Below are 27,875 nucleotides of genomic sequence, written 5' to 3' on the forward strand. Positions count from 1 at the left end.
AGCCCCTGATTAGTCGGTCATATGACATGAAATTTGTTGCTTTGACAGCAGTAAAGTGCAAAGAGATAAAAATCTCTTCCTCACTCGCAGACCACAGTAAGTTTGGTTTGGCCATACTATAGGTTTTTGCAAATAAATCAAAGTGAGGCGTTTTATGTTTAATGAAACCTACAACACATTTTATTGAACTCCAAAACCTAAACACAAAAAAGCGCTAAAAATCCATAACGTAACAACAGCAACACATCAGACCAGCCTCTTAAAGTGAAACCCCATGTCACAACCATGGATTCGGCAGCGCAGCAGATACGACAGTTGCACTGGTGAATATGCACGTGTCTGCTAATTGTTATTTCATTGTGATGATATTTAACTCCATTCCTTTCGTCGTCGTGCTTGTCGAGAATTGAACAAAGCACTGCAACACTTCGCGGTCTGCTTGCATTCGGCCTTGCCAGAGAAAGTTGGACTGTCGAGTCAACTGGCTCTGAAGCCTAGCGGTGTTCATTTCATATTAGTTATTCCTTTCAGCCGCTGTGTAGGCTTCGTTTTCCATTTGAGAGTTTTAGTTAATGGCCCTGTTTGGCCTAGTGGTTTATTGTTTTCTTTTCCCTCTAACTCTGTTCGCATTAAAGTCAGTGAACCTACTTCAGTGTCTCTCGCTCTGCACTTGGGCCATATGCAAACGCAGTGACACCCCACCTCAGTGTCGGTGGCCGTGATTTATGTACATTTCTCCCAATTACATTACCTTACACAGGTGCCTCCCCCAACCCACCACAGAATTCACTGAAACCGGCATCATGAGCCTGTCTGGAGCTCAGACTAGCTGCCCTGCTCAGGTCCTGTGTTCCGCGGTGGAGGAACCACGGGTGCCTCTGGCTCGTCCAAAGGTGCGTTGCCACTCTGATGGTCACGTTGTGACGCCAGGGGCATGGCAGTGGATTCCTCCCAATCTTGGTGGGCCAGTTTAAGGCTACGTACCAAAAAACATTCAGGTTTACCCCTCTTATTTATGATAAAGGTCTTTTCTCCCCATTCCAAAATACAAAACAGGCCATCATAAGGGGGCCCCAAGAGAATGTTGGTGTGCGTCATGGCAGACAGAAAGAAATGAGGTGGAATGTAGGTCCACAGGGACCCAAGAGCACTGTTTGCCATGATGGGAGGTGGGAACAGGGGAAATGGAATTGAATTTACTGAGGAGGCTGAACACTGTTGAGAGGCTGACCAGGTGGTTTTGGCATCAGGAATAAATTCACCTGGCACCCATAACACTGCCCATATACCAACTCAGCTGCGGATGGCTGCAGATCCTCTTTGGGAGCTGTTCTGAGTCCAAGCAGGACCCATGGGAGTGATCATGCCAACACTCATTGGTCAGGGAAGCCCTCAGAGCAGCCTTTAAGGAGCAGTGAAACTGCTCACGTGGGCCATTGGACTGTGGGTGGTACACCGAGGTGTGACGTAGCTTAACGCCGAGGTTCTGGGCCATCTCACGCACGAGGGGTTTGTGGTTAATGAACTCTGTAAAATGGCGACCCTCTAGAAGAAAATGGCGGACGGTCAAGTGGAGAACAAGCAGCTCACAGTCCAACGTACTGTACTTCCTTTCAGGGGTGTGGAGGTGTGGAGTTGCTGGCTGAAGAAGACGAGCGGCTGCCACACGCCTCCGACCAACTGTTCATGAACAGCACCTACAGCAAAGTCTGAAGCATCAGTAGTAATGGCTATGGGTGCATGGGGGAGCGGGGGGCCAGAAGGGTCACATTAGGAAGAGCTCGTTTGGTATCATCAATTGCCCTGGTCATGTCTGCTGACCAGTCAATCACCTGATTTGGGGTATTGTCTTTAAGAGCACTATACAGGGGGAGCAGAAGTTCAGCTGCTCGTGAAATGAAACCTACCATACCTAAAAACTCCTGTAGTTTTTTTTAGTAGTGTGGGACGATGGGAAATCCATAATAGCGGCTATTTTGATGGGAGGGGTTTCACACCGTCTGCACAGATGCAAAGACCGATAAAGTCGATGGTTGACAACCCAAACTGGCATTTAGCAGGATTAATAATCAACCCAGGTCAGCTTTAGTGCTTGAAAAATATGCAATAAGATATGCGTTCAGATTCAGTGCTCTGGTGACAAGCATATCATCCGGGTAAACAAAAAGAAAATCTAAGTCTTTTAAGACATAGTCCATCAGCTGCTGTAAAGTCTGTGTTGCATTCTTCAGTCCAAACGGCATGTGCAGAAACTCAAAAAGGCCAAACGGGGTTATCACAGCTGTTTTGGGAACGTCCTCTGAGCACAAAGGTAGCCCCTAACTAGATCGACTTTGGAAAAAATTAACTTCCTGGTTAAACATGTCGAAAAGTCTTATATGAACCAAGCGACGGCATTTTGCTCGCAGAACTCCAGTAGTTTCAAAGCAACTGCGTTAGCTGACATATTCAATAACTCTGGAATCATCCTAGAGCATTGGGGTCACCAATGTATGTTTTACAAATGAATCGAAGTGAGGCGTTTTATGTTTAATGAAACCCATAACACATTTTATTGAACTCCAAACCCTGAACACAAAAAAATTTGTTAACAATCCTTACGTAACAACGTCAATGCATCAGACCAGCCTCTTAAAGTGACAGTCATTGTGAATTATGTACATTATCCTACAACAACATCTCCTTTACAACCAACATTAACACAGATGCACCACAAGGCTGTGTGCTAAGCACTCTGCTATATTTGTTTCATACTTATGACTGTGAGGCTAAGCACAGCTCCATTTAAGTTTGCTGACAACACCACTGTCATTGGCTGAATCAACTGTGGTGATGAATCAGCAGATAGGAGGGAGATTAAAAATCTAGCTAACTGCCACACCAGTGACCTCTAATTCAATGTCAGCCAGACCAAGGAGTTGATTATTGATTTCAGGAGGAGAAAACTAGAGTTCCATGGGCCAGTCTTCATCAGGAGCTTTAAGTTGCTCAGTGTTATCATTTCTGAGGGTTTGCCCTGGGTTCAGAACGTAAGTGCCATTACGAAGAAAGCACATCAGCACCTCTACTTTCTTCGAAGCTTGCAAATATTCAGCATGACATCTAAAACTTTGAGAAATGTCCGTAGATGTGTGGTGGAGAGTATATTGACTGGCTGCATCACAGCCTGGTATGGAAACACCAATGCCCTTGAGAGGAAAGTCTGACAAAATGTGGTGAATATGGCCCAGTCCATCACGGGTAAAGCCCTCTCCACCGTTGAGCACATCCACATGGAATGCTTTTGCAGCAAAGCAGCACCCATCGTCAAGGACTCACACCACCCAGGCCACGCTCTCCTCTCTCTGTTGCCACTAGGAAGAAAGTTCAGGAGCCTCAGGACCCACACCACCAGGTTTTGGATCAGTTATTACCTCTCAATAATCAGGATCTCAAACCAGAGAGGATAACTTCTCTTGCCCCATCACTGAACTGTTTCCACATCCTATGGACTCACTTTCAAGGAGTCTTCATCTCATGTTTTCAATATTTATTGTTTATTTATTACTATCACTTATTATTTCTTTAGTATTTCCACAGTTGTCTTTTTCATATTGATTGTTTGACCATCCTGTTGGATGCAGTCTTTCATTGAATCTATTGTGGTTCTTGTATTTACTGTGAATGCTCTCAAGAAGTGAAACTCAGGGTTGTATATGGTGACAGACATGTACTTCGAAATAAATTTGCTTCAAATTTTGAACTTTGAAGTAAGTTTATTATCAAAGTACATATATGTCGCCATATACAATGTTGAGATTCATTTTCTAGCAGGCATTTATATGAAAACAAAGAAATATAATCAAATTTTTAAAATCTATACATAAACGAAGAATGATAAACTGTGCAAATAAAAAATATAATACGGAGAATATGAGCTATAGAGTCGTCAAAATGAGTCTGTAGGTTGTGGAAGGTTGAGGTGAGTGAAGTTGTCCATGCCAGTTCAGGAGTCTGATGGTTGTAGAGCAATAACTCTTTCTGAACCTGGAGGTGTGGGACCTAAGGCTTCTGTACCTCTTACCCAATGGTAGCAGTGAGAAGAGTGGGGGTCTTTTTTGATGGCAAAGCTCATTGTAAGTATGTTCAATGCTGTGGAGGCATTTACCTGTGATGGACTAGGATGTGTCCACCATACTCTGCAGACTTTTCTATTCCTGGCCATTCGTGTATCCATACCAGACTGTGTTTCAACCAGTTAGGATATTCCCCACTGTGCATCAAGAGAAGTTTGTTGAAAGTTTGTTTGGTGGCACACCAAATCTGCGCAAACTTTACGAAAGTAGAGCTGCTTTTGTGCCTTGGTTCCAGGACAGATACTCTTATATGGTAACACCAAGACATTTAATGTTACTGACCGTCTCCACCTCTGATCCCCCAATGAGCACGGGATCATGGACCTTCAGCTTTTTCATCCTGAAGTCAATGATCAGCTCATTGGTGTTGTTCACGTTCAATAAGAGTTTGTCGTTGTGACACCATTCAACCACATTTTTATTTCCCTCCTTTATGCCCATTTGTCACCACATTTGATTTGGCAAACAACAGTCATGTTGTTAGCAAATATAAATATGGAATTGGAGCTGTACTTAGCCACATAATCAAGTGTAGAGGAAGTAGAGCAGAGGGAGAAGCACACAGACTTAACACGGTTAAATGTGATTATAGCATAATCATATAGATGAGTAACTGTTTTAATGGCACCCTGAAAACTTGGAAGTTTTCTTCCCAGAAACAGACCCAATGGCAGTGACCAATTTCTCCTCTTTTTTGAAGAAGCAAAGTAATCAAATCGAGTCATTATGAATTCATCATGAGTCCACATTCAAATTCATCATTGGTGCCAATCTCCTTAACATGAACAACTTTTAGGAAATGGACTCTCCAGCCCTAATCATGTCATAGTTTGTGGAAATTTCACTGCCATCTTTCTTATAATTGATCAAAGGTACTTTCTGATGTTCTGAGATCACTTATTGTACCAAATAAACATTGGTCTTTTTGAAAAATCAGGCAACAAAGGAGAAGATGCAACACACACAAGATGCTGGAGGAGCGCAGCAGGCCAGGTAGCATCTATGGAAAAGAGTAAACAGTCAACGTTTCAGACCAAAACCCTTCAGCAGGACTGGAAAAAAGATGAGAAGTCAGAGTAAGAAGGTGCGGGGAGGGGAGTAAGAAGTACAAGGGGAAGAGTCAGAGGGCTGGAGAGATCACAGAGGGAGAACAGTGAGAGAGACTACCACAGAACGCTCGTTGAAAGGAATAATTGAACTTCTTCAGGGTAGGCATCCCTTAAAGAGAATTTGCAGTGTAGTACAAAGAAAAAGATCAAGATTGGCATATAAACCCTCATTTACTTTAATCCCATATAACCACTTAAAATGATTGCATGTCAAGTTTTTTTGAAGGAGAATAATTCAAGTCTTGGAATTTGAATACAAATAAAGATTCCTCATGAAATACATCAATAAGAGATTGCCCGGAATTGGATTTTAATAAAATGATAAAAAAAATAGTGCTTTGGCATTCAAAGTAAACCTTTGAAGGCTTGATCTTGACCCAAAATATTGATAATACCTTCCCACCTCCATCACCATCCCCAAAAAGATGCTATTAACCTGCTGAGTTCCACCAACTGATTCCAGCATTTGCCGTATTTTGTGTCTCTCCTTTTTTGAAAACGTAACTTATTGCTTACCAGATTTTGTCCCATCTCTCATGCTTTTGAACCCTGTCTGTGGTGGGTGACAAACAGAAAAAGGAAAATTAGACTGCTTGAATTACTTGCTCTAATCGCTGCTGATACCCTTTGCAAAAATATCAAATTATCAAAGGTTTTTGAAATGCTGAACTCAAGTTAACTCCAGAATTTAAAAAAAATTATGGTTAAAGCACTCTACTTACAGCAAGCCTTGACTATACAATTGGTTGGTCCTACATCCGTAAAATGAACATGACCAGTTTCAATTGACTGTATCTGTTTGTAATTGTTTGAGTAAGTCCTTTAAGTGAAACTATTTCTTTTAAATTGACATCCAGAGCAGAGATTTATTTTTAAATATTAAAATATGCTTGATTTACTGTGAAATTGGTTTATGTCCAGTAACAAATTTAATAAAACAATCAGTTCAGATTTTTAGTCATTTTCAGTATTTAAAATTCCATTTACAGTTGATGGACTTAACATTCCTATATACAAAAATCATATTTGGTTAATCCATTTTTGGCTACCTTTAATAAAAATGCAAAAGACTACAACTTATAAATATAAAAATGCATATTGACTAATGCAAGAAAAAAATCAATAATATTCTATTACTTTATCTATTGATCTGGATCTAGATTAAGCTTGTGGTTAACTATCTCAGTTGGGCATAATTTTGAATGACAAAATCACTTCAGGAAAACTATAGAAATTTCAATGGAGCTTGTATCTAGTTGCTTTCTGCATCTAAATCAGAAATTCTCATACCTCATACAAAGTTGCTGTTACATTATTTCCATAATGATATCTACTGTATCATAAGGGATCTAAATTGTTATGTCATTGCAAGAGATCTATACTGTTATACACAAAAGTAAGCAATTTATACTTATTGAATTCCATTTATCACCAGGGCAATATATTCTGAGCATTGTGCAGTCTATGGCCTGTACTCTAAAAGTAAACATGAAGTAAGCTGCAGATTTGATTCAAAGTATATTTAAGAAATAGAGCTCAGGAAAACAATAATGTCACAATTGAGGAATACTTGACTGGTATGCAGCTACCTACATTTTTCAAATGGTATATTCTCATATCATGTGATGTTGATTCAATAATGATGTCTAAAGCCATTGCAAAATATTTTAGGAGTATTCATCAGAGGACACCATATAGATTTAAAGAATAGTGACTTATCACTAAGCCATTTTAACAATGTCTTGTCCAATAGGTTAATATTTGTATAGCCAGTGAGTTTTTACCTTCTTCAGCAATGCATTTTATCTAACATAAAATTAGCTTCGATTATGTTCAGTACACTATCATCTCTAATATTCAAACAGAATGAAAGCATCACCATTTCACCATCAATCATATATAAAGTTTTAAAATAAAAATAATCACACAATATAGCTGTTGGTTTATTGCAAGGTTTCTGCATTTTCAGTTAATTGGAACACGTTGGCACCAGGACATATTGTCCCAATTAAGAGGCTTCCCCAATTAACTGAAGTTTCATGGAAACAGATAAAAAGACAAAGTACTATTTAACTAAGTAACAAATTGTGCATTTAAATAAAATACAGAAAAAAATTGGATCACTACCAATACTACAGGTGGTTGTCTATCTTATCTGACAATGACAGGAAACCTGTGCGGGAGAGTTTTAAAAGTTCCACTCTGCCGAACTCGGAAGTCCAGGTCTGGTGGGACAAATAAATATCACAACTGGGTTCTTCCCTGGTTACAGTGGATGACCATGACTTCTACTGCACCTTGTCATGCACTTTGTTCTCCATGACCACCTCCCTGACCATTGGATCTCATTCGCCCATCCACCAGAGGTGACTTCATATGCTAGGACAGGCATGTCCCTATCTCACTGGAGTATGTGACCCACTGGCTACCCGTACCTGGTTTAGCCTGCCTGTTGAAGAGGTGTACGAGAGTGTAGCCACTTTCACATGTACAGCTGAGTTTTGGGTGCCCGGTAGAGACCAAAGGTAACACTCAAGTTGATTGTTGATACCTTCAAATTCTTCATAGTGCCTAACTTGTTGAAGTAGTGAAATTGTTTAATTTTCACTCTTGGCCGTTTCTGGCATTTTCAAGCCCGAGTGCTTTAAACCACAGTGAGCAAAACAGTTCTGAATTGTCTTACTGCTTATTTCTCGCCAACTATCAGTAACAAAGATCAGTGCTTTTTTTAAACAAAAACACATTCAACTGACACTCTTCAAAAACTATTCTCTCAAAGCACAGTGCAGAGTTTAATGGTCACACAAGCACATGTGATGGATGCTAATTAGAAACTGTTTATTAGCAGTCTTCTGCCCCAATCAAGTGGCATGGTGTCTCAAGTAAACTAAGGGAATTTTGGCTATTTCCTGGAATAGTTTTTGGTCTTTAAGAGTTGTCCCAAATTAGCAGCTTCCCTGGTTATCCAATGGTCCTATTATCAGGAACACAGTGTGTAGCACATTGCATTTTGATGAAGATTGTTGAGCCACAAGCGTCCGATGCCATCTGGCTCTGTAGTTAAGTCTTACATTTATTTTGAATTTCTGAGGTAGTAAACAGTACACACAAAGAGCTGGAATGCATCAAGAACCAGTGTGTCATAGAGTCATGCAGCATGGAAGCAGGCCCACAGCACAATCCTTCTATGTCAGCCAGGATGCTCCATCCAAGCTGGACCCACTTGCCCATGTTTCTAAACCTTTCCAATCCATGTACCTGTCCAATTATTTTTTAAGTCTTCTTATTGTACCTGTGTCAACCCATTTCTCTGGCTCATCATTCCACATGGGAACCACCTTTTGTGCAAAAATTTGCCCCTCAAGTTCCTATTAAAATTTTCCCCTCCTACCTTAAACCTATCCATTCAGAATATTGAAAGACCTGGATGGAGTGGTCGTAGAGAGGATGTTTCCAATAGTGGGAGAGACTAGATCAGAGGGCGTAAACTCAGAATAGAAGGATATCCATTTAGAGTAGAGATGGGGAGGAATTTCTTTGGCCAGAGGGTATTGAATCTGTGAAATTCATTGCCACAGATGTCTGATGTCATTAGAAATATTTAAAGCAGAAATTGATAGGTTCTTGATTAGAAGAAGAAGAAGCCCTTAACTCTGAGTGGAGTCATCTGGATGCCACTGTGACGGCATGTTTTTAGCAGGCTCTCTTATTTTTACGAGGCCGAGTTGCAAGCTCGACGCTCGACCCAGCACGGATGGAAAGTGTGCAAGGGAGCCGGCTGGATTCGAACTCGGGAGCCTTCGCTCCGAAGTTCGGTGCTGATGCCACTACGCCACCAGCCGGCTAGGTTCTTGGTTAGTAATGACATCACAAGTTTGGGGAGAAGGCAGAAGAATGGGGCTGAGGAGGAAAGTAAGTCAGACATGATCAAATGGTGGAGCAGAATTGATGGGTTATGGGGTGGGTATTTACTCAAATAAGGCAGCAGAAATGCCCTGCTATTTGATGCCCTGATGCCTGCCCGCTCACTCCGTCTCTGCTCCTTATTATCCCCCTTTCCGATGAGCCTTTAATCACCGCTACCTCTTCGTGTTGCAACCCAGGAACGTGCCCACAGCCCTGGGGGATGGAAGCAACTGGTGCAGTGCTCACTTGCACAGCGTCCCTACGACCCAGGCAGGCTGCGGGATCTGTAACCGTAAATGTAACTTTTTCAGGCAGCTGTGCGACTCCTAACAGCGCCTGACTGTGCTCGACCCCTCCCCTTTCCCCTTCCACATCTATTGCAGTCGTTCCGTGCTATGCTTCCCAGCTGCCCGCACATAAAGCAAGTTCTATGTGACAAGTCAGCAGCTGCTTTCATTACCACCATTTTACAACTTCTGTTCGCCTCCTCTGGTCTCTCTCACTGGCCCATGATACTATCATGAAGAAGGTTCATCCCACTGCTATTCCCAAATCTAAAACTTACTGGTGGGCTGAGCTCAGACCTTCCTTCAGCATTTCCAGGAAGACCGAGTCAAACCTTCCTCCTGGATTGTCCAACCCTGAATAATCCTCATATGCTTGATATTTGTACTCTGCATGATCCATGGCAGGCTCATCAGCTCTCTGAATCACTGACATTATCATTCTCCATTTACTCTCACCTCCCCCCAGTAGCTGCTTCACTTCCCTTTTAACGAAGCAATATCTCTTTTCATTGCTGCTGTTCTCTGTTATTTCCCATGTACCATCCTGCACTCCCTGGGCCAAACTGTCCCAGAAATTCCAAATATTGTAATGTGAACAAAGTCACCAGAGAGAGAGACACACACACAAAATGCTGGTGGAACGCAGCAGGCCAGGCAGCATCTATAGGAAGAAGTGCTGTCGACATTTCGGGCTGAGACCCTTCGTCAGGACTAACTGAAAGGAAAGATAGTAAGAGATTTGAAAGTAGGAAGGAGAGGGGGAAATGCAAAATGATAGAAGACCGGGGGGGGGGGGGGGTGAAGCCAAGAGCTAGAAAGGTGACTGGCAAAAAGGATACAGAGCTGGAGAAGGGAAAGGATCATGGGATGGGAGGCCTAGGGAGAAAGAAAGGGGGAGGGGAGCACCAGAGGGAGATGGAGAACAGGCAGAGTGATGGGCAGAAAGAGAAAAAAAGAGGAGGGGGGAAGAAAACTAAATATATCAGGGATGGGGTAAGAAGGGGAGGAGGGGCATTAACGGAAGTTAGAGAAGTCAGTGCTCATGCCATCAGGTTGGAGAGAGAGAGACTGAAGCAAATAGATACAGAGTGGCCGATTCAACAAAAACAAGCAGCAGGCATGATATTGAGACTTTTTCGGAGGAAGAGTCCTGCTTGACCCAACATCACACGGCATTTTATATACTAAAGATCAAAGGACAATCCTATATTTACAATGTAGCTACAATGCTTCCTTTGAATTACATATAACTTTCATACCTCCTTCTTCGCACCTACACTCCAAACAGCTACAACTAAAGTTAATCAGCATTGTCTGGTTTTTCAATTAACTGCTGTTCACAGCTCCAGGAACTGATTGTCCAGAGCTGCATTTTAAATTTATAATCCATGTTTAGGTCTAAAGATTGGTTGCTGAAGTTAATATTTAGCTATGCACATTACGTGCAGAATATACCCTAACAAGGGAAATTAACTCAGCCATAATCCAATGGTGGAGCAGACTTGATGTACTGAATGCCCAATTCTGCTCATTTGTCTTATATTCTTAGCTCTTGATTCCCCAACACTGGAAAAAAAAAGAGAGTGCATTTACACAATCTATGCTCCGGAGTGCCATCAATTCATTTTCCAGAAACAGTCAAAATTGATACAGTTTAGCAGTTTAACAATGCAACCAGTAATGCAATCTTGCAACCTTGGTAACCAGTAGATTACCAATATCTGTGTATGAATATTGCTATTTTAAAGGGAACTTTAGCAATTCAGTAAAGGATTTGGTCAGAGAATTTATAAATTTATCTGTATCACCACCTATTGAGGAGAATGAATAACTACATCATCAGTGAAAATTTAATAAGCATCCTGAAAGTTACAGTACAAAGTTCTTATCTGGGTGTGTTGGTCTCCAATTTAGTCACAGGCCTGTCTAGCTTTCAGACTGGCTCAATTAGCCCTAATCACTTGCCATTGGGAAAAAGTTATTTTTAGATGCAGAGCATTAAAAGAATACAAACAAAATATTCTTGGCCAACAGATCTAATCTGTAACATTAGTCAATCCAGCATGGAACACCAACAAATACTTTGAGGGCCTGCCAAGCTTTTAAATTTAGACAGTTACCGTAGTTAAAATTAGATTCATTTATTGTCTTATACACCAGGGTACAATCTAATTCTTGCATGAAGCTCACAGAGGAAACAGTATGCATGGTAATCATGAATATAACACTAAACACAGAGAATAGTACAAAACACTGGGATGGCACAAAGAGGGAAAGCACAATCGGAAATAAATGCTAAAATATGGCAGTGACAAGCCTTGTACAAGGAAAGACCAATTCGTAACATACTGTATAACAGTACAACTCAGGAACAGGTCCATCAGCCTATGATGATGAGCCAAACTAATTATGGTAATGATGTCTAATTAAACTAATCACTTCTGCTTGCAATGATCCATGTCCCTCCACTCTCTACATCCTTGTGTGTCTATCTGAGAGCCTTTTAAAGGCCTTAATCTGTGTGTCTCGCAAGACGATCCGGGTATTCCCTAACCGGAAACCTTGGATGAATTATGAGGTCCAGTCTTTTTTGAAGGCTAGAGCTGCGGCTTTTAGGTCTGGGGATACCAGTCGCTACTGTTATGACCCCAGCCCCCTCCTTTGTGAGAATCACAAGAGCCCTAGTGAAGGGGGGGTCAATGACCCAAGAGAAGAGAGAGATACGTGCGGTGTCCCTCGTTTCACGGCGAGGCAAAAGCTGGCGACTGTGGTCATTGTCTCGTGGAGACACCTTTGTGAATTGGGAACTGTACTATGTGTATACCCTCAGGGCAACGTGGGTGGAGAGACGGAGAGAGATTGCATCATCCCAACCTGATTGACATCTGAGACCCCGTGAGTTCAGATAAAAGAGGGGTTGTAAAGACAGCCCCCCAGACGCACCAGAAGACACGCTAGAAATCCTGTGACAGCGTTTAATAGCGACAGCCGGTGGTGGGGTTCGTGTGCGTCTTTTCATTGCCTGGGATTGGCGACCTCACCACGGAAGAACGGCTTAGCTACAGGAGAAGCCACAAGTGAGCGTCCATTCCCCAACGAGACTCCGACGGATCGAACTCATAAAGGTTGGAAAAACCCGCCGGGTAACTGTTCCATTCAATCTCTATCTCTCTCTCTCTAACAAAGTGCACCACCGCGACACCCCAAAAGACGGCAGCTGGTGGAACTGCAGTGACCGCAAGAGACTTTTAGATATACAGCGGACAATATATACATTACCCCTAGACAACGATAGAGCTTATTTCTTATTGATTATTACTATACCTGCGCTTTAGATTGAGTATTGATGACGTATGTTATCTGAATGTTTGTATTAACCTTACTTTTGTGCCCCTTTATAAAATAAAATGTTTAAAAATAGTACCATCAGACTTCAGCGGACCTCTCTATCTTTGTTGGTAAGTGATCCAGTTACGGGATACGTAACACTACACAGAATCCAGGCGTGAACTCCGGAAAGCCATTAAGGGCGCCAAGAGGCAATACCGAGCCAAGTTGGAAGCCCAGGCTAACCAGACGGATGCCAGTAGACTATGGCAGGGTCTAAATGAGATCACTGGGCACAAAGAAAAGGCTGGGAATATCATCAACTGTAGCGATTCTCTTCCTGACTACTTAACGTATTCTACGCAAGATTTGAACAGAAGAGGAGCGTCCCGCCCCCTCCGGATGAACCGGACCTGGTGGCATCGAGATTCATCGTCACTGAGGAAGACGTTAGAAGAGCCTTCCTGAAGATAAATCCAAGGAAGGCGACAGGCCCAGATGGTGTCCTGGGACGGGTTCTCCGGGCCTGTGCAAGCGAGCTAGCTGGAGTGTTTGCTGACATCTTCAACTGCTCCCTGCTTCAGTCTAAGATCCTCTTGTGTTTTAAGAAGGCAACGATAATCCAGCTGCAGTGCTGCCGACAAAAAAGCCTTGCAGAGGGTGGTTAGGGGAGCAGAGAAGGTTATTGGGGTCTCCCTACCTTCTGTCCAAGACCTCTTTCAGAGTTGATGCCTCCAGAAGACACAGTACATCATTAAAGACCCCTCACACCCTCTCCATGAACTGTTTGTTCTTCTGCCATCAGGTAAACATTACAGGAGCATCAAAACTAAAACCACAAGGCTATTAAACAGCTTCCTCCCACAGGCTGTCAGCCTGCTAAATAGCTGCTCTACCTGATTCTGCTTTGGACACTCTTAACTTGCACTGGACACTTATAACTTGATTTTAACTGACATGTGGCTGTTGTGTTTTACTATTTATTGTTATGTTTATTATTTAGTGTTGCGTTTGTTATGTTATGATTGCACTGCTCCTGGGAAACGCTGTCTCATTCTGCCCTGCAGAGCTGATGTACGGTTAGAATGACAATAAAGTTTTTGAATCTTGAATCTTGAATCTTGAAAAGCAAGGTGGCGTGCCTGAATGACTATCGACCTGTGGCTCTGACATCAATTGCTATGAAGTGCTTCGAGCGATTGGTTATGGCACACATCAACCATAGCCTACCGGTCAACCTCGACATTTTGCAATTCGCCTACCAGAGCAACAGGTCAACGGCAGATGCCATCTCTCTGGCGCTACGTTCCTCCTTAGAACACCTGGAGAATAAAGATGCATATATAAGGCTCCTTTTTATTGACTACTGCTCTGCCTTTAATACCATCATTCCAAATTAACTGATTCCTAAGCTCCGGAACCTGGGTCTTAGCTCTCAGATCTGTAGCTGGATCTTCAACTTCCTCACAGACAGGACCCAGGCTGTAAAAATAGGGGACAAGCTCTCCTCTACAATCACTCTGAGCACCGGTGCCCCACAAGGCTGTGTACTCGGCCCCCTGCTGTACTCACTGTACACCCATGATTGTGTAGCCAAGTTTCCATCGAACTTAATATATAAGTTTGCTGATGACACCACAATTGTAGGCCGTATCTCGGGTAATGATGAGTCTGAGTACAGAGAGGAAATTAAGAACCTGGTGGCATGGTGCGAAGACAATAACCTATCCCTCAACGTCAGCAAGACAAAGGAATTGGTTGTTGACTTCAGAAGGAGTAGTAGAATGCACGACCCCATCTACATTGGCGGTGCGCAGGTGGAACAGGTCAAAAGCTTTAAGTTCCTCGGTGTGAATATCACAAATGACCTGACTTGGTCTAACCAAGCAGAGTCCACAGCCAAGAAGACCCACCAGCACCTTTACTTCCTGAGAAAGCTGAAGAAATTTGGCTTGTCCCCTAAAACCCTCATAAATTTTTATAGATCCACCATAGAAAGTATTCTTCTAGGGTGCATCACAACCTCGTATGGAAGTTGTCCTGTCCAAGACCGGAAGCAGCTGCAGAAGATCATGAACATAGCCCAGCACATCACACAAACCAATCTCCCGTCCTTGGACTCACTTTACACCACGCGCTGTCGGAGCAGTGCTGCCAAGATAATCAAGGACACGACCCATCCAGCCAACACACTTTTTGTCCCTCTTCCCTCCGGGAGAAGGTTCAGGAGCTCAAAGATTCGTACGGCCAGATTTGGGAACAGCTTCTTTCCAACTGTGATAAGACTGCCGAACGGATCCTGACCCGGATCTGGGCCGTACCTTCCAAATATCCAGACTAGACTTGCACTACCTTACTTTCCCTTTTCTATTTTCTAATTATGATTTATAATTTAAATTTTTATTATATTTACTTCGATTTGTACTCCAGGAAGTGCGAAGTGCAGAATCAAATATCGCTGTGATGATTGTACGGTCTAGTATCAATTGTTTGGTGACAATAAAAGTAAAGTAAGTAAGTAAGTAAGTAAGTAATCATATCGGCCTCCATCCACCACCCCTGATGGTGCAACAGCATCAGAATCATGTGTTTAGTATCACTGACATGGTGTGAAGTGTGTCGTTTTGCAGCAGCATTACAGTGTATTCCAACCCCCATCACTCCCTCTGTGAATAAAAATGACCCATCGTCTCCTCTGGACTCGCTCCTTCACACACAGTCTGTTGTTAAGACATTTCAACACTTATCTATGCCCCTCATAATCTTAGACACTTCTATCAGGTCTACCCTGAGCTTCTGCTGGCTCCAAAGAAAATGACACTAGTTTATCCAACTTGTCTTTACACTGTAATTTCTCCTCTAATCTATTCAGCATCCTACTAAACCACTTCTGCACCCTCTCCAAAACCTCTACATTCTTCCAGAATTGAATCCAATCAGCATCTTGACTATTAAAGGAAGCATTCCGTATTTCTTCTGTGCATACATCATAATTGCAAAATTTATTTAAAAAAAATACATTTGGACTAAATTCATAACTAAGGTCCAGGGGAGGAAGAAGCCAAAGACCAAATGAACAGAAGGCTGTAGACATGGGTAGATGGGTATCAGAAATGATGGATCAACCCCTTCAGTAGATGGAGTAGACCAGGATTCAGTAAAGGAATGGGCTGGATGTTGGTCACAAGGTAGATTGCCTGACTGGATGGGAGAGTGGAGATAATTCAGTGGTTAGTAGTTATAAGATAGATTACAGTAGACACAGACAAGATCAGAAAGAGAAATGGGGAAGAGAGTTGTCGGTAGTAAGAGGATAGTGGCAGAAAGGTAGGGTCAAGTAGCTTTTGTGGCTCATTGACTGCAAGTTCATTAGGCCAGTCTAACTTTCAGTCTAATTTTCATTAGGTCACCCTAATATGCAATCTAATTTTACATGTCAGTTTTAATTGAAACAGAAAACCTACAGCACAATACAGGCCCTTTGGCCCACAATGCTGTGCCGAACATGTTACTTACCTTAGAAATTACCTAGGGTTACCCATAGCCCTCTATTTTACTAAGCTCCATGTACCTATCCAGGAGTCTCTTAAAAGACCCTATTGTATCCGCCTCCACCACCGTTGTCGGCAGTTCATTCCATGCATTCACCACTCTCTCAGTAAAAAACTTACCCCTGACATCTCCTCTGTACCTACTTCCTAGCACCTTAAAACTGTGTCCTCTCATGTTAGCCATTTCAGCCCTGGGAAAAAGCTTCTGACTATCCACACGATCAATGTCTCTCATCATCTTATACACCTCTATCAGGTCATCCTCTGCCACTCCAAGAAGAAAATGCTGTGTTCATTCAACCTATTCTCAAAAGACATGCTCCCCAAGCCAGGAAACATCCTTGTAAATCTCCTCTACACCCTTTCTATAGTTTTCACATCCTTCCTATAGTGAGGTGACCAGAACTGAGCACAGTACTCCAAGTGGGGTCTGACCAGGGTCCTATATAGCTGCAACTTTACCTCTTGGCTCTTAAACTCAATCCCACGATTGATGAAGACCAATGCACTGTATGTTTTCTTAACCACAGAGTTAACCTGCACAGCAGCTTTGAGTGTCCTATGGATTTGGACCTCATGATCTCTCTGATCCCCCACACTGCCAAGAGTCTTACCATTAATGCTATATTCTGCCATCATATTTGACTGACCAAAATGAAACACCTCACACTTATCTGAGTTGTACTCCATCTGCCACTTCTCAGCCCAGTTTTGCATCCTATCAATGTCCCGCTGTAACCTCTGACAGCCTTCCATACTATCGACAACACCCCCAACTTTTGTGTCATCAGCAAATTTACTAACCCATCCCTCCACTTTCTCATCCAGGTCAATTATAAAAATTATGAAGAGAAGGCATCCCAGAACAGATCCCTGAGGCACATCATTGGTCATTTACCTCCATGAAGAACATGACCCATCTACAACCACTCTTTGCCTTCTGTGAGCAAGCCAATTCTGGATTCACAAAACAATGTCCCCTTGGATCCCATGCCTCCTTATTTTCTCAATATGCCTTCCATGGGGTACCTTGTCAAATGCCTTGCTGAAATCCATATACACTACATCTGCTGCTCTACCTTCATCAATGTGTTTAGTCACATCCTCAAAAAATTCAATCAGGCTCATAAGACATGACCTGCCTTTGACAAAGCTATGCTGACTATTCCTAATCATATTATGCCTCTCAAACTTATAATATGTTTGGAAATTAATTGCTAATGTTAATTGAATCATTGGACTGCTGTGCATGGGAACCATAGTATTGGCATTCTACTAAGGGCCAGATCAAAGGCATTCAGGTCTGGGAACCAAGTAAAATACAAGTAGACCAGCTACAATCTTGGAAAAACACTCTCACATGCAAGTGGCAATTCTGGACCAAACTTCGGTTCAGATTGGCATCAACATCTTTTCCACAATCTCCATCAGCACGGCTGCAACACAAGGTTGTGCTTTCCCCTTTGCTCTACTCACTTTATACTTACGACCGTGAGGCTAAGCACAACACCACTGTCATTGGCCAAATCAAAGCTGGTGATGAATCAGCAAATAGGAAGGAGATTGAAAATCTGTCTGAGTGGTGCCACAATAACCAACTGTCACTCAACGTCAGCAAAACCAAGGAGCTGATTATTGACTGTAGGAGGAGGCAGCCAGAGATCCATGAGCCAGTTCTTATCAGGACAGGGTCAGCATATTTAAATTCCTCGGTGTTATCATTCCGGAGGTTCTGTCCTGAGTAGCGGCATGTAAGTGCCATTATGAAGAAAGCACGTCAGCGCCTCTACTTTCTTAGACGTTAGCGAAGATTTGGCATGACTTCGGAAACTTTGCAAAACTTCTATAGATGTGTAGTGGAGAGTATATTGTCTGTTTGCATCATGGCCTGGTACGGAAACACCAATGCCCTTGAACGGAAAATCTGACAAAAAGTAGTGCATACGGCCCAGAGCAATGGGTAAAGACACCCGCCCCACTAGTGAGCACATCTACATGAAAGCAGCATCATTCATCAAGGACTTCCACCATCCCGACCATGCTCTCTTCTCACTGCTGAAAGAAGGCACAGGAGCCTCAGGACTCACACCACCAGTGTGGCACAGATGAGATGGTGCAAAGAGCCTGTTTCTGTGCTATAGTGTTCCATGACTCTCAAATAATATCAGATTTGGTCCGCTTAACTTTAAACTGCTAATTTCAGATTTTCTGATTAGTACTATTTAGTAATTTTAGTACCAAATTGCATTGCTGGCTTTGTTCTATTTTTAGGCTAGTTAGCATTTCTAGGGCCAGAGCAAATTATTAGAGGCATATACAAGAGAAAATCTGCGGATACTGGAAATCCAAGCAACATGAACAAAATGCTGGAGGAACTCAGCAGGCCAGTTAGCATCTATGGAAGATAGTATAGCTGATGTTTCAGGCTGAGACCCCTTCATCAGGGCTGGAGAAAAAAAGATGAGGATCAGACTCGGTAGGTGGAGCGGGGGAGGGGAGGAAGAAACACAAGGTGATAGGCGACACCGGGAGTGGGGAGAGGGGTGAAGTAAAGAGCTGGGGAGTTGGCTGGTGAAAGAGATACTGGGCTGGATTAGAGGCATACTCTGTCTTAAGTGAAACATGCTTTTATCTGTGTCAACAGATAAAACCCTGTGCAGTTGGCTAAATGTCTTTTTGGGTTTGCGAGTACAATGTTTAAGCAGCACTGATGGACAGAATTAGATGTAAATGCAGTCACTAAGACAGGATAGAAGGACATGATTTCCACAGTTTAGCCGATTAAGGAGTTGTAAACTCAATCGGGATTGAACAGAGAGCAGAATTTGTGAATTGGAAATGTTCTCACTTGAAAAGAAATTATTGTGCTTGTAATGCTAAACAGATTAGATAGAGCAGACCATGACAAGTTATTTCACCTTGTTCAGTGGAGTTGAACATGAAGACACGGCCCATACATGAAGGGATAAACTAATTTGCAAAGAACTTTGAAAGGAATTTTAACTGCAGGGATGGATTGGGTAAATTGGAGTAAGTTAAATGATGACTCATTCAACTTTGAACATATAAGTCCATAAGATAGGAGCAGAATTAGGCCATTCAGCCCATTGAATCTGCTCCACCATTCAATCATGACTGATTTTTTTTCAACTGCAATTTCCCATAGCTCTTAACCCCTTCACTAATCAAGAACTCTCTGCCTTGAATGCACTCAATAACTTGGCCTTCACTGCCTTCTATGGCAATGAATTCCACACAAAAGTAATTCTTTCTCAGCTCTGTTTTAAAGGGATGTCCCTTTATTCTGAGGCTGTGCCCTCGGATCCTGGACTCTTCAATTCGTGGAAACAGCCTCTTCATGTCCACTCTATCCAGGCCTTCTGACATTCAATAGTTTCAATGAGATCCCCTCATATCCTTCTGAATTCCATTTAGAACAGGCTGAGAGACATCAAACACTCTTCATATGTTAAGCCTTTCCACTCCTGGGATCATTCTTCTGAACCTCCTTTGGATCATCTGCAGGGCCCACACACTTTACTTTAGATAAAGGGTCCAAAATTGTTCACAATATTCCAAATATAGTCTGCTTAACAGATTATAAAGTTGCAGTGGTATGTCATTGCTTTTATGTTCTTCAGAAGGGTTTGAAATTGAGTGTCTAATTGAGCACAACTGCATGAAATGCTGACACAGGAAAGCAGGATCTATCATCAGGGACCTCCACCTCCCAGGACATGCTGTTTTCTCTCTGCTGCCATCAGGAAAAAGATGCAGGAGTCTCAGGACTCACACCACCAGGTTCAGGAATAGTTATTATCCCTCAGCAATCAGGCCCTTGAACCAAAAGGGATAACTTCCCACAATTTTACTTGCCCTATCATTGAAATATACCTACAATCAATGGGCTCATTTTCAAGGGCTGTTCATTTCATGTTCTCGATATTTGTTGCTTGTTCATTTTATATTATTTCTTCTTTTTGTATTTGCAGTTTGTTGTCTTCTGCACTCTGCTTGAACACTGTAGCTGGGTGATCTTTCACTAGTTCTGTTACGGTCATTATTCCATATGTTTATCGAGTACGACGACCAGAAAATGATTCTCAAGGCTGTATATGGTGACATCTATGTGCTTAGATAACAAAATTTGCTTTGAACTTTGAATGTGCTCTCAAGAAGTATCCTAATTCCCTCCTCAGCTCCTCTTTGTTGCGACCAAATAGAAGTAGTCAGATTTGTTCTATCTTAATGAGCAAATGGTGAACCTGAGCTCCTTGGAAGATGAAGGTAAGAGATAGTTGATTGACTTAAATATGAATTCAAAAATCTTCTTTCAGAAAATAATATTTAGATAAAGAGTATGAGAGCAATTTGGCATTTGAGAAGAGCAGGTGACATGAGCCTGTGGTTCACACTATAAGATTTCCTTGCCTCATGACTGGATCAGTTGTAAATGAATTGACAGACATTAATTCACTTGGTTAGTCTTCCACTGTATTAGTTTTGAACCCTATGGCTAACTCAAAGGTAGAAGAACCAGGTGAACTTTCTTATGTTTTTGTCCAGGTATTTTTTATATATTTTGATGTACTTTGGCTATACAGCTATAAAATAAATTCCTGATTCCCCAAATTAGTATTTTTTAAATATGACTTCACACATGTGTATTCCTGTTTCAGATCTGAAACCATGTGAAATTGTCTCCAGAATAGATTTCACATTTTTTAACATTATACTCCTTCTTTGCTTTAATACATGCAAGAAATCTCTTTGCATTTACTTGCGGATCTACACTCAGTGGCCATTTTATTAGGTACACCTGTGCATTAATGCAAGTATCTAATCAGCCAATATGCAATCCATAAAAGCATGCAGGCATGGTCAAGAGGCTCAGTTTTTGTTCAGACCAAACACCACAATGAGGAAAAAATGTGATCTAAGTGACTTTGATCATGGAATGTGTGTTGGTCCCAGACAAGGTGCTTTGAGTAACTCAGAAGCCGCTCATTTCCTGGCATTTTCACACACAAGTCTCTAGAGTTTACAGATAATGGTGCAAGATACAGAAAACATCCAGTGAGCAGCACTGCTATAGGCAAAAATATCTTGTTCTTCAGAGAGGTCAGGAGAAAAAGGACAGGCTGGTTCAAGCTGACAGGAAGGCAACAGTAACTCAAATAACCACGCGTCACAACATTGCTATGCAGAAGAGCATCTCTGAACACTCATAGTAATCTTGAAGAGGATGCACTACAGCATCAGAAGACCACAGACAGGAGGTACCTAATAAAGTGGCCGCTGAGTGTACGTACAAATTGCAGGCTGCGATAGTGGCAGCTTTATTCTCTCCCTGCTTGAAAATCATGCTAATCACAACGTTACCAAGAGAATTTTAAAACTGATTACATTTTGTACTTGTCAGCCTTTTTCAAAGTCAATTAATTAATTGGATAGATTCTGTTAGCTTGAATAAATTTAAAAGAAAAACACCAGATGTTTCTTAAGATTAATATGGCTACCTTCAAGCAAATTCCTTATTTAATCAATGTATCAGCATATACAGTAAAATTACTTAGAGAATGAGAGGATTTCTCTATTTGCAACCACTTTATTATTACAATTTTTCATTTGTTGTACTATTTATATAGGAAATCTTGTATTCTAGAGAGGTTTTCTGCACGATGCAATGGATTGTTCAAAAAGAGTGAAATAGTATTGATCAGAGAAAGAATATATCTTTGCCTCAGGCTTCAAGACTGGAAAACAAAATAGAACTGCTTACACAATATTCGATATCTAAATCACAGCTTTTCAATTTCACCAGATGATTAGAGCTGATCGTGCAACATTCAGAACTAGTTCAATTAAAGCTCCTGTAAGTGATGTGGTGTTACAAGAAGCAAAACACTTTGGAGCTAAAAACCTGAAAACAAAGCTTTAAAAAAGCAGCAGATTAGATAAGAATTCTAAAAATAAGGTGGTTTTACTTTCAAACTCTGGTTCCTAAGGAAGAGTTTCATACTTGAAATAAAGGAGAAATTGTTTCCAATGATAAAATGTTGGCAACTAGACGGAATAGAATTAAGGTTACTTAAAACAGAATGATGAGATGGGATGAAAACTGTTTGAATAGTTATAAAATATATTTCAAAGTGGGAAGGGGCAAAGGAGTAAAGGATAAGGTAGAATGTGCCAAATGGAATTCTCTTCGACAGCCTTCCACATATACAGCTTCTGCAACAGATTTCTATTTCTCCACAGATATTGCTTAATATCAGTTTGCTTACTTTTTATATTTGCCTTCCAAATAAAGTTGGTTTGAAATTTGCAAATTACAACATGATGTATAACGAACAACTGTTATGAATTACTTCTCCTTAGTAATAGCGACTATATTAATTTCTGCCCTTACACTTTCAAGTTCCAAGCATGCTGCTAGTGCCTTGTACAATGAAGACAGGCGGTAAATGTTCAGTTTCTTGTTCCCCAAAACTACCTCTCCAGCATCATTTTCCAACAATCCAATGCCCACTCTTGCTTTTTGCCTCTTTTTTTTTTACACTTTATCTGAAATAAACCTTTGGTAAACTCTTGTATATTATTGGCCAGTTTACCTTCATATTCATTCTTTTCTCTCCTTATTGCTTTTTTAGTTGCCTTCTGTTGCTTTTTAAAATCCTCCAAATCCTCTGGCTTTCCACTAATTTTTCCTATAGTGTATGCCCTCTCTTTTGCTTTTATGCTGGCATTGACTTTCCTTATCAGCTATGGTTGCTTCATCTCCCATTAGAATGCTTCAACTCTCAGAAACTTCATCCTTGGCTGCTCTACCATCATCCCTTCAAATCAGCTTTGACCATCTCTTCTCTCTTGTTTCTGTAGTTACCTTTTCTCAACTCTGATACCTATTCACATGATTTTAGCTGTTCCCTCTCAAACTGCAGGGTGAATTCTATCACATTATGCTCACTGCCTCCTAAGGGTTAGTTTGCCTTAAGCTCCCTAATTAAATCCGGTTCATTACACAACACCTCATCCAGAATTGCCTTTTCCCTGGGTAGCTTGACCCAGGCAACTCTAAAAAAACTGTCTTGTAGGCAAACTGATTTTCCAGATCGAGATACATCTTGAAATTCCCATCACCGTCACTGCCTTTTCCATCTCCTTTTGTCAATTGTACCCCACATTCCGGCTGCTGTTCAGAGGTCGGTACCTTTTTACCTTTGCAGTTTCTTAATTCTACTCATAAGGATTCTACATCAATTCTTTCTAAGAATTTGATTTAATTTTTCACCAAGAAAGCCAAGCTGCCCAGCTGCTTTTTTATACAACGTCTTTCCTTGGATGTTAAAATCACAGCTGTGATCTTCTTTCAATGACAACCCTGCAATACCCACGTCCAAAATTTTAGATTGATCTTTATAGCAACATCATTATAACCAGAATATCTTTATGACCATAATTCACCATAATATTTTCATGGCAAATCCAATTTAGTAAACAATGGTTTAAATAATATCTGGTTATAATTATATAAGTAAGATACAGGAGACAAGTTATAACATTTATCTGTCCAGATTTCATCAGATTCTCGTAACATAACTATACTTAGATAAAACCATGTGCCAAACCTGCCAGCAATTTATTTGGCATTGGTAGTTCTGCTCAAATGGGTTTCAGGAACCTTTATATAAAGATTTCTTCTGCACGTTATTTTAGTGAGCTTATATGATTTTAAATTGAAAGCTATAAAGAGGAAGCACTGATGAATAAAGATATTGAAAGCAGCAGATATGAAATGCAGACTTTTGTTTACTTATAATATATAAAATGATTGATTGTCTCAAACTTCAACTAAATCAACTCTTTTTCATATTATCACAATAAATAATGTAAAGTAAGAAATGAATGAAAAAAATGCTAACCATGTCTCAATTAAGTAAATAACTGAATGGAAACAATAAACTTACAACATTTACCTAGTTAATACAGTATACTACATAACAGTAAAATTAACCAGCTTTGAATAACCTCCACGAACTTACCTTTTTGCCTTGGGATCCTCCCATGCCTTGGAGTTAACCTATATTTTTGCTTCTATCTTGATACTAAAGCTTCCATCAAAAGATTTATTTATCAGTTTCTTTTATACTTATCCAGTATTTAGCTGTCCATGATCTGTTAAACAACCTTGACTAGAGATGGCAAAGAAAAAGTTTTATCTAGAAACAATTACTTGTATGAAGACTATTTCTTCATCCAAAGCAGAGTAGGTCTGTATGTTATGTCTGAAGCCTAACTTCGATATGGGTCAGCGGGTCCCTCAGTATGATCAACGTGTATTGCTAGACAGTGTGCATTGACTGTAATCGCATTAGCTCAGTCACATCATTTCAGTACATCTGTTCTATTCAGTGGATGCACAAACACACTGGGATTATGTTAATTGTCCATGACAGGACATGTCATCACCATGGTGCACAGAAATGATCAACAGCAAGACTCTCATAAGCCATACACCAATTCACAGTGTTTCAGGATAAAACTATACAAATATTTATTCATTGGACACCCAGTAATAAACCTCACAGAAATTTATATTTTTCTCTATTTCACTCCCAAGATACCTATGTTAAAACTAATTAATTCGATAAATGAAAAGATGGAAGGTGTCAGATATATAAAAGCAATGTGATCTTGTTAGTAGCACAGGTTTGCAGATTAAAGTTAACTGATGTACATAACTTAACTAAGAGATTGAACATCTGATAAATTAGCAAACAAAAATATTTCAAACCACTCACTGAATAGTTACAAATATGAATAAAACCATGAAAGAGAACAGTCCTTTTGTGAACCAGATTACAAGGCAATTATTTATGTTTATGAACTTAAAATATTGAAGGAAAGAATAGGGTTGATAGAACAATCCTGTTTCCAGGAAGTAGGGTATCAAGTATAAAGTACAATTGATTAAATGTGAGGAATTTCAAACAAAGGTCAGACAAGCTTCTTTGTATAGAGAGTTTTGAGACTATAGATTTCACGGTCAAGCAGAAGGGGAACAGCAGCTGGAATTATGGGTAATTGTGAGGAAGCAATACAATCTGGACAGGGGAAGCTTGAACTTTCCTCAAGGGTCAGAGAATTTTTCCCCCCTTAAGACGGATTTAGAGAAGCAGTTAATAATCGATCTGTCTCAGCTACTCAGGCCAGGTTAAATATGTGCTCTGTGGGAACGGAAGTGATTGTTGGTCATTTTGCCCAAAGAATAAGGTTAAAACGATCTCCTAACTACAGAATTTAGATGCACCACAAGTTGAGAGTGAGGGAAATATTTTTCAAGGAGATACGACAGGAGGTCGGCCTCCATTTTCAGGCACTTATAAAATTTGGGTTGAAAGTTCCTTCGCTCACATCCATAACCACAAATGTCATTTGAAATGAGTCACTTCACAATTATGAAGGCTTCCCCTGGTGTCCTGGCAGAGCCACTACAGGGCTGTGAGCTGGGATTACATGAGCAGTTTATATAAACTGCTTTGTGCCAGGATGGTCAGCCTTTTAATACATTTCGGTACAACCAGCTGGTTCAACTGCAGCACCAAATCAGAAGAATGGGAATCAAATTAAATAATATTAACAGCTGATTATGATTTGTAGGTAGCAGAATCTTGAGGGAGGGGAATGGTGCCCAGAGCACAATAAAACCTGACTGTATGGGTAGGCCCATTGTCTCTGCCTGCTTCTGCCCCACTGAGTTCATGTCCTCATACCTCAACTCCATTTTATCTCCCTTAGTTCCGTCCCTTCCCGCCCACATCCGTGACATTTCTTATGCTCTCAATATCCTCAATAACTTTCAATTCCCTGGCCCTGTCCGCCTCATTTTCACCTGTACACTTCTATCCCCCATCACGAAGGTCTGAAAGCCCTCTGCTTCTTTCTCAATTAAAGAACCAACCAGTTCCCCTCCACCATCAGTCTCCTCCGTTTGGGAAAACTAGTCCTCACCCTCAACAATTTCTCATTTGGCTCCACTCATTTTCTCCAGACTCGAGGGATAGCCATGGGCTCCAACTATGCCTGCCATTTTGTTGGCTACATATAACAGTCCATGTTCTGAGCCTTCATCCGTAATGCTCTCCTATTCTTCCTCCACTACATTAACAACTGCATCGGTGCTGCCCCATGTACCCATAGTGAATTCGTCAATTTTATCAACTTCCCCCGCCCTTAAATCCACTTGGTCCATTTCTGCCACCTCCCTCCCATTTCTCGACCTTGCATTCTCCATCTCCGGAGAGAAACTGTCCTGCAACATCTTTTATAAACCTAAAGGTTCTCACGGTTATCTTGACTGTACCTCTTCCCACTGTGTCTCCTGTAAAAACGCTTTTCTTTTTTCTCAGTTCCTGCTTCTCCACTGCATCTGGTCTCAGGATGAAGATTTTCTTTCCAGGTATCAGAGATGATCTCCTTCTTCAAAGAACGGGGTTTCTCTTGCTTCACCATTGATGCTGACCTCACCCACATCTCCTCCATTTCCCGAACATCCGTGGTCACCCCCATCTTCCTGCCGCCTTAACAGTGATAGAGTTCCTCTTGTCCTTACCTACCACCCCATGAGTTTCCAGATCCAACACATCATTCTCTGCAACTTCCACCATCACCACCACTGAACATTTACTTACATCCTCACTTCTCCATTTTCCACAGGGATTGCTCCCTCTGTGATTCCTTTGTCCATTTGTCTCTCCCCACTAATCACCCTCCTGGCACTTCTCCCCACAAGCAGCCAAAGTTCTACACCTGCCCATTCACCTCCACTCACGGCCCCAAACAGTACCTTCCAAGTGAGGTAATACTTCATCTGCAAATATGCTGGTGTTGTCTATTGTGTCCGGTGCTCCCAGTGCGGCCTCCTCTACATTGGTGAGACCCATTGTACATTGAGGGACTGCTTTGTTGAGCACCTCTGCTCCATTTACCAAAAGTGGATCTTCCCAGTGGCCAAACATTCCCATTCCGACATGTCAGTCCTTGCCTCCTCTTGTGCCATCCTCGGATTGCAAGAGCAACACCTTATATTCCATTTGGCTTCCAACCTGATGGCATGAATATCAATTTCTCATTCTGCTAAGTTATTTCTTTTCCTCTCCCCTCTTCTTTTGTTCCACATTCTGGCCCCTTACCTCTTCTCACCTACCCCTGGGTCCCCTCCTCCTTCCCACTCTCCTCTCCTATCACATTCCTCCCTATACCTTTCCTACCCACCTGGCTTCACACATCACCTAGCTATCCTCCTTCCCCTCTCCCCATTTTTTTATTCTGGCATCTTCCCCCTTTCTTTCCGGTCCTGAAGAAGGGCCTCAGCCTGAAACACCAACTATACATGCTGCCTGCCCTGCTGAGTTCCTCCAGCGTTTTATGTGCGTGGCTTCAGATTTCCAGTATCTGCAGAAGTTCTCATGTTTACAAAAATAAATATTGCTTTGTTTTTTACTTTTTTTAAAAAAAAAGCAGATACATAGTTATTAAGAATTAATTCAAGGCTGTGAAATCAGACAACAGCAGAAC

The 27,875-nt window shown here is 41.4% G+C and overlaps 1 protein-coding gene across 6 annotated transcripts in view; it reads right to left on the reverse strand.

Annotated features, from left to right (window-relative positions):
* LOC140717020 (protein FAM107B-like) overlaps window positions 1–24,610 on the reverse strand; it is a 56,170-nt gene extending 31,560 nt beyond the window's left edge. For all 6 annotated transcript variants that reach the window (XR_012096414.1, XR_012096415.1, XR_012096413.1 and 3 more), the window contains exons 1-2: window positions 24,341–24,610; window positions 5,741–5,777 (exon numbers count right to left, since the gene is read on the reverse strand). Coding sequence is in view for 3 of the 6 variants with exons in the window: in XM_073030212.1 (XP_072886313.1) it covers window positions 5,741–5,777; window positions 24,341–24,364 (61 nt within the window). In the remaining 3 variants the exon portion in view is untranslated. The remainder of the gene's footprint in view (window positions 1–5,740; window positions 5,778–24,340) is intronic.
* Between the last annotated feature and the right edge of the window lie 3,265 nt (window positions 24,611–27,875).

The sequence above is a fragment of the Hemitrygon akajei genome, chromosome 27 (assembly GCF_048418815.1).
Source record: "Hemitrygon akajei chromosome 27, sHemAka1.3, whole genome shotgun sequence".
NCBI lineage: Eukaryota > Metazoa > Chordata > Chondrichthyes > Myliobatiformes > Dasyatidae > Hemitrygon > Hemitrygon akajei.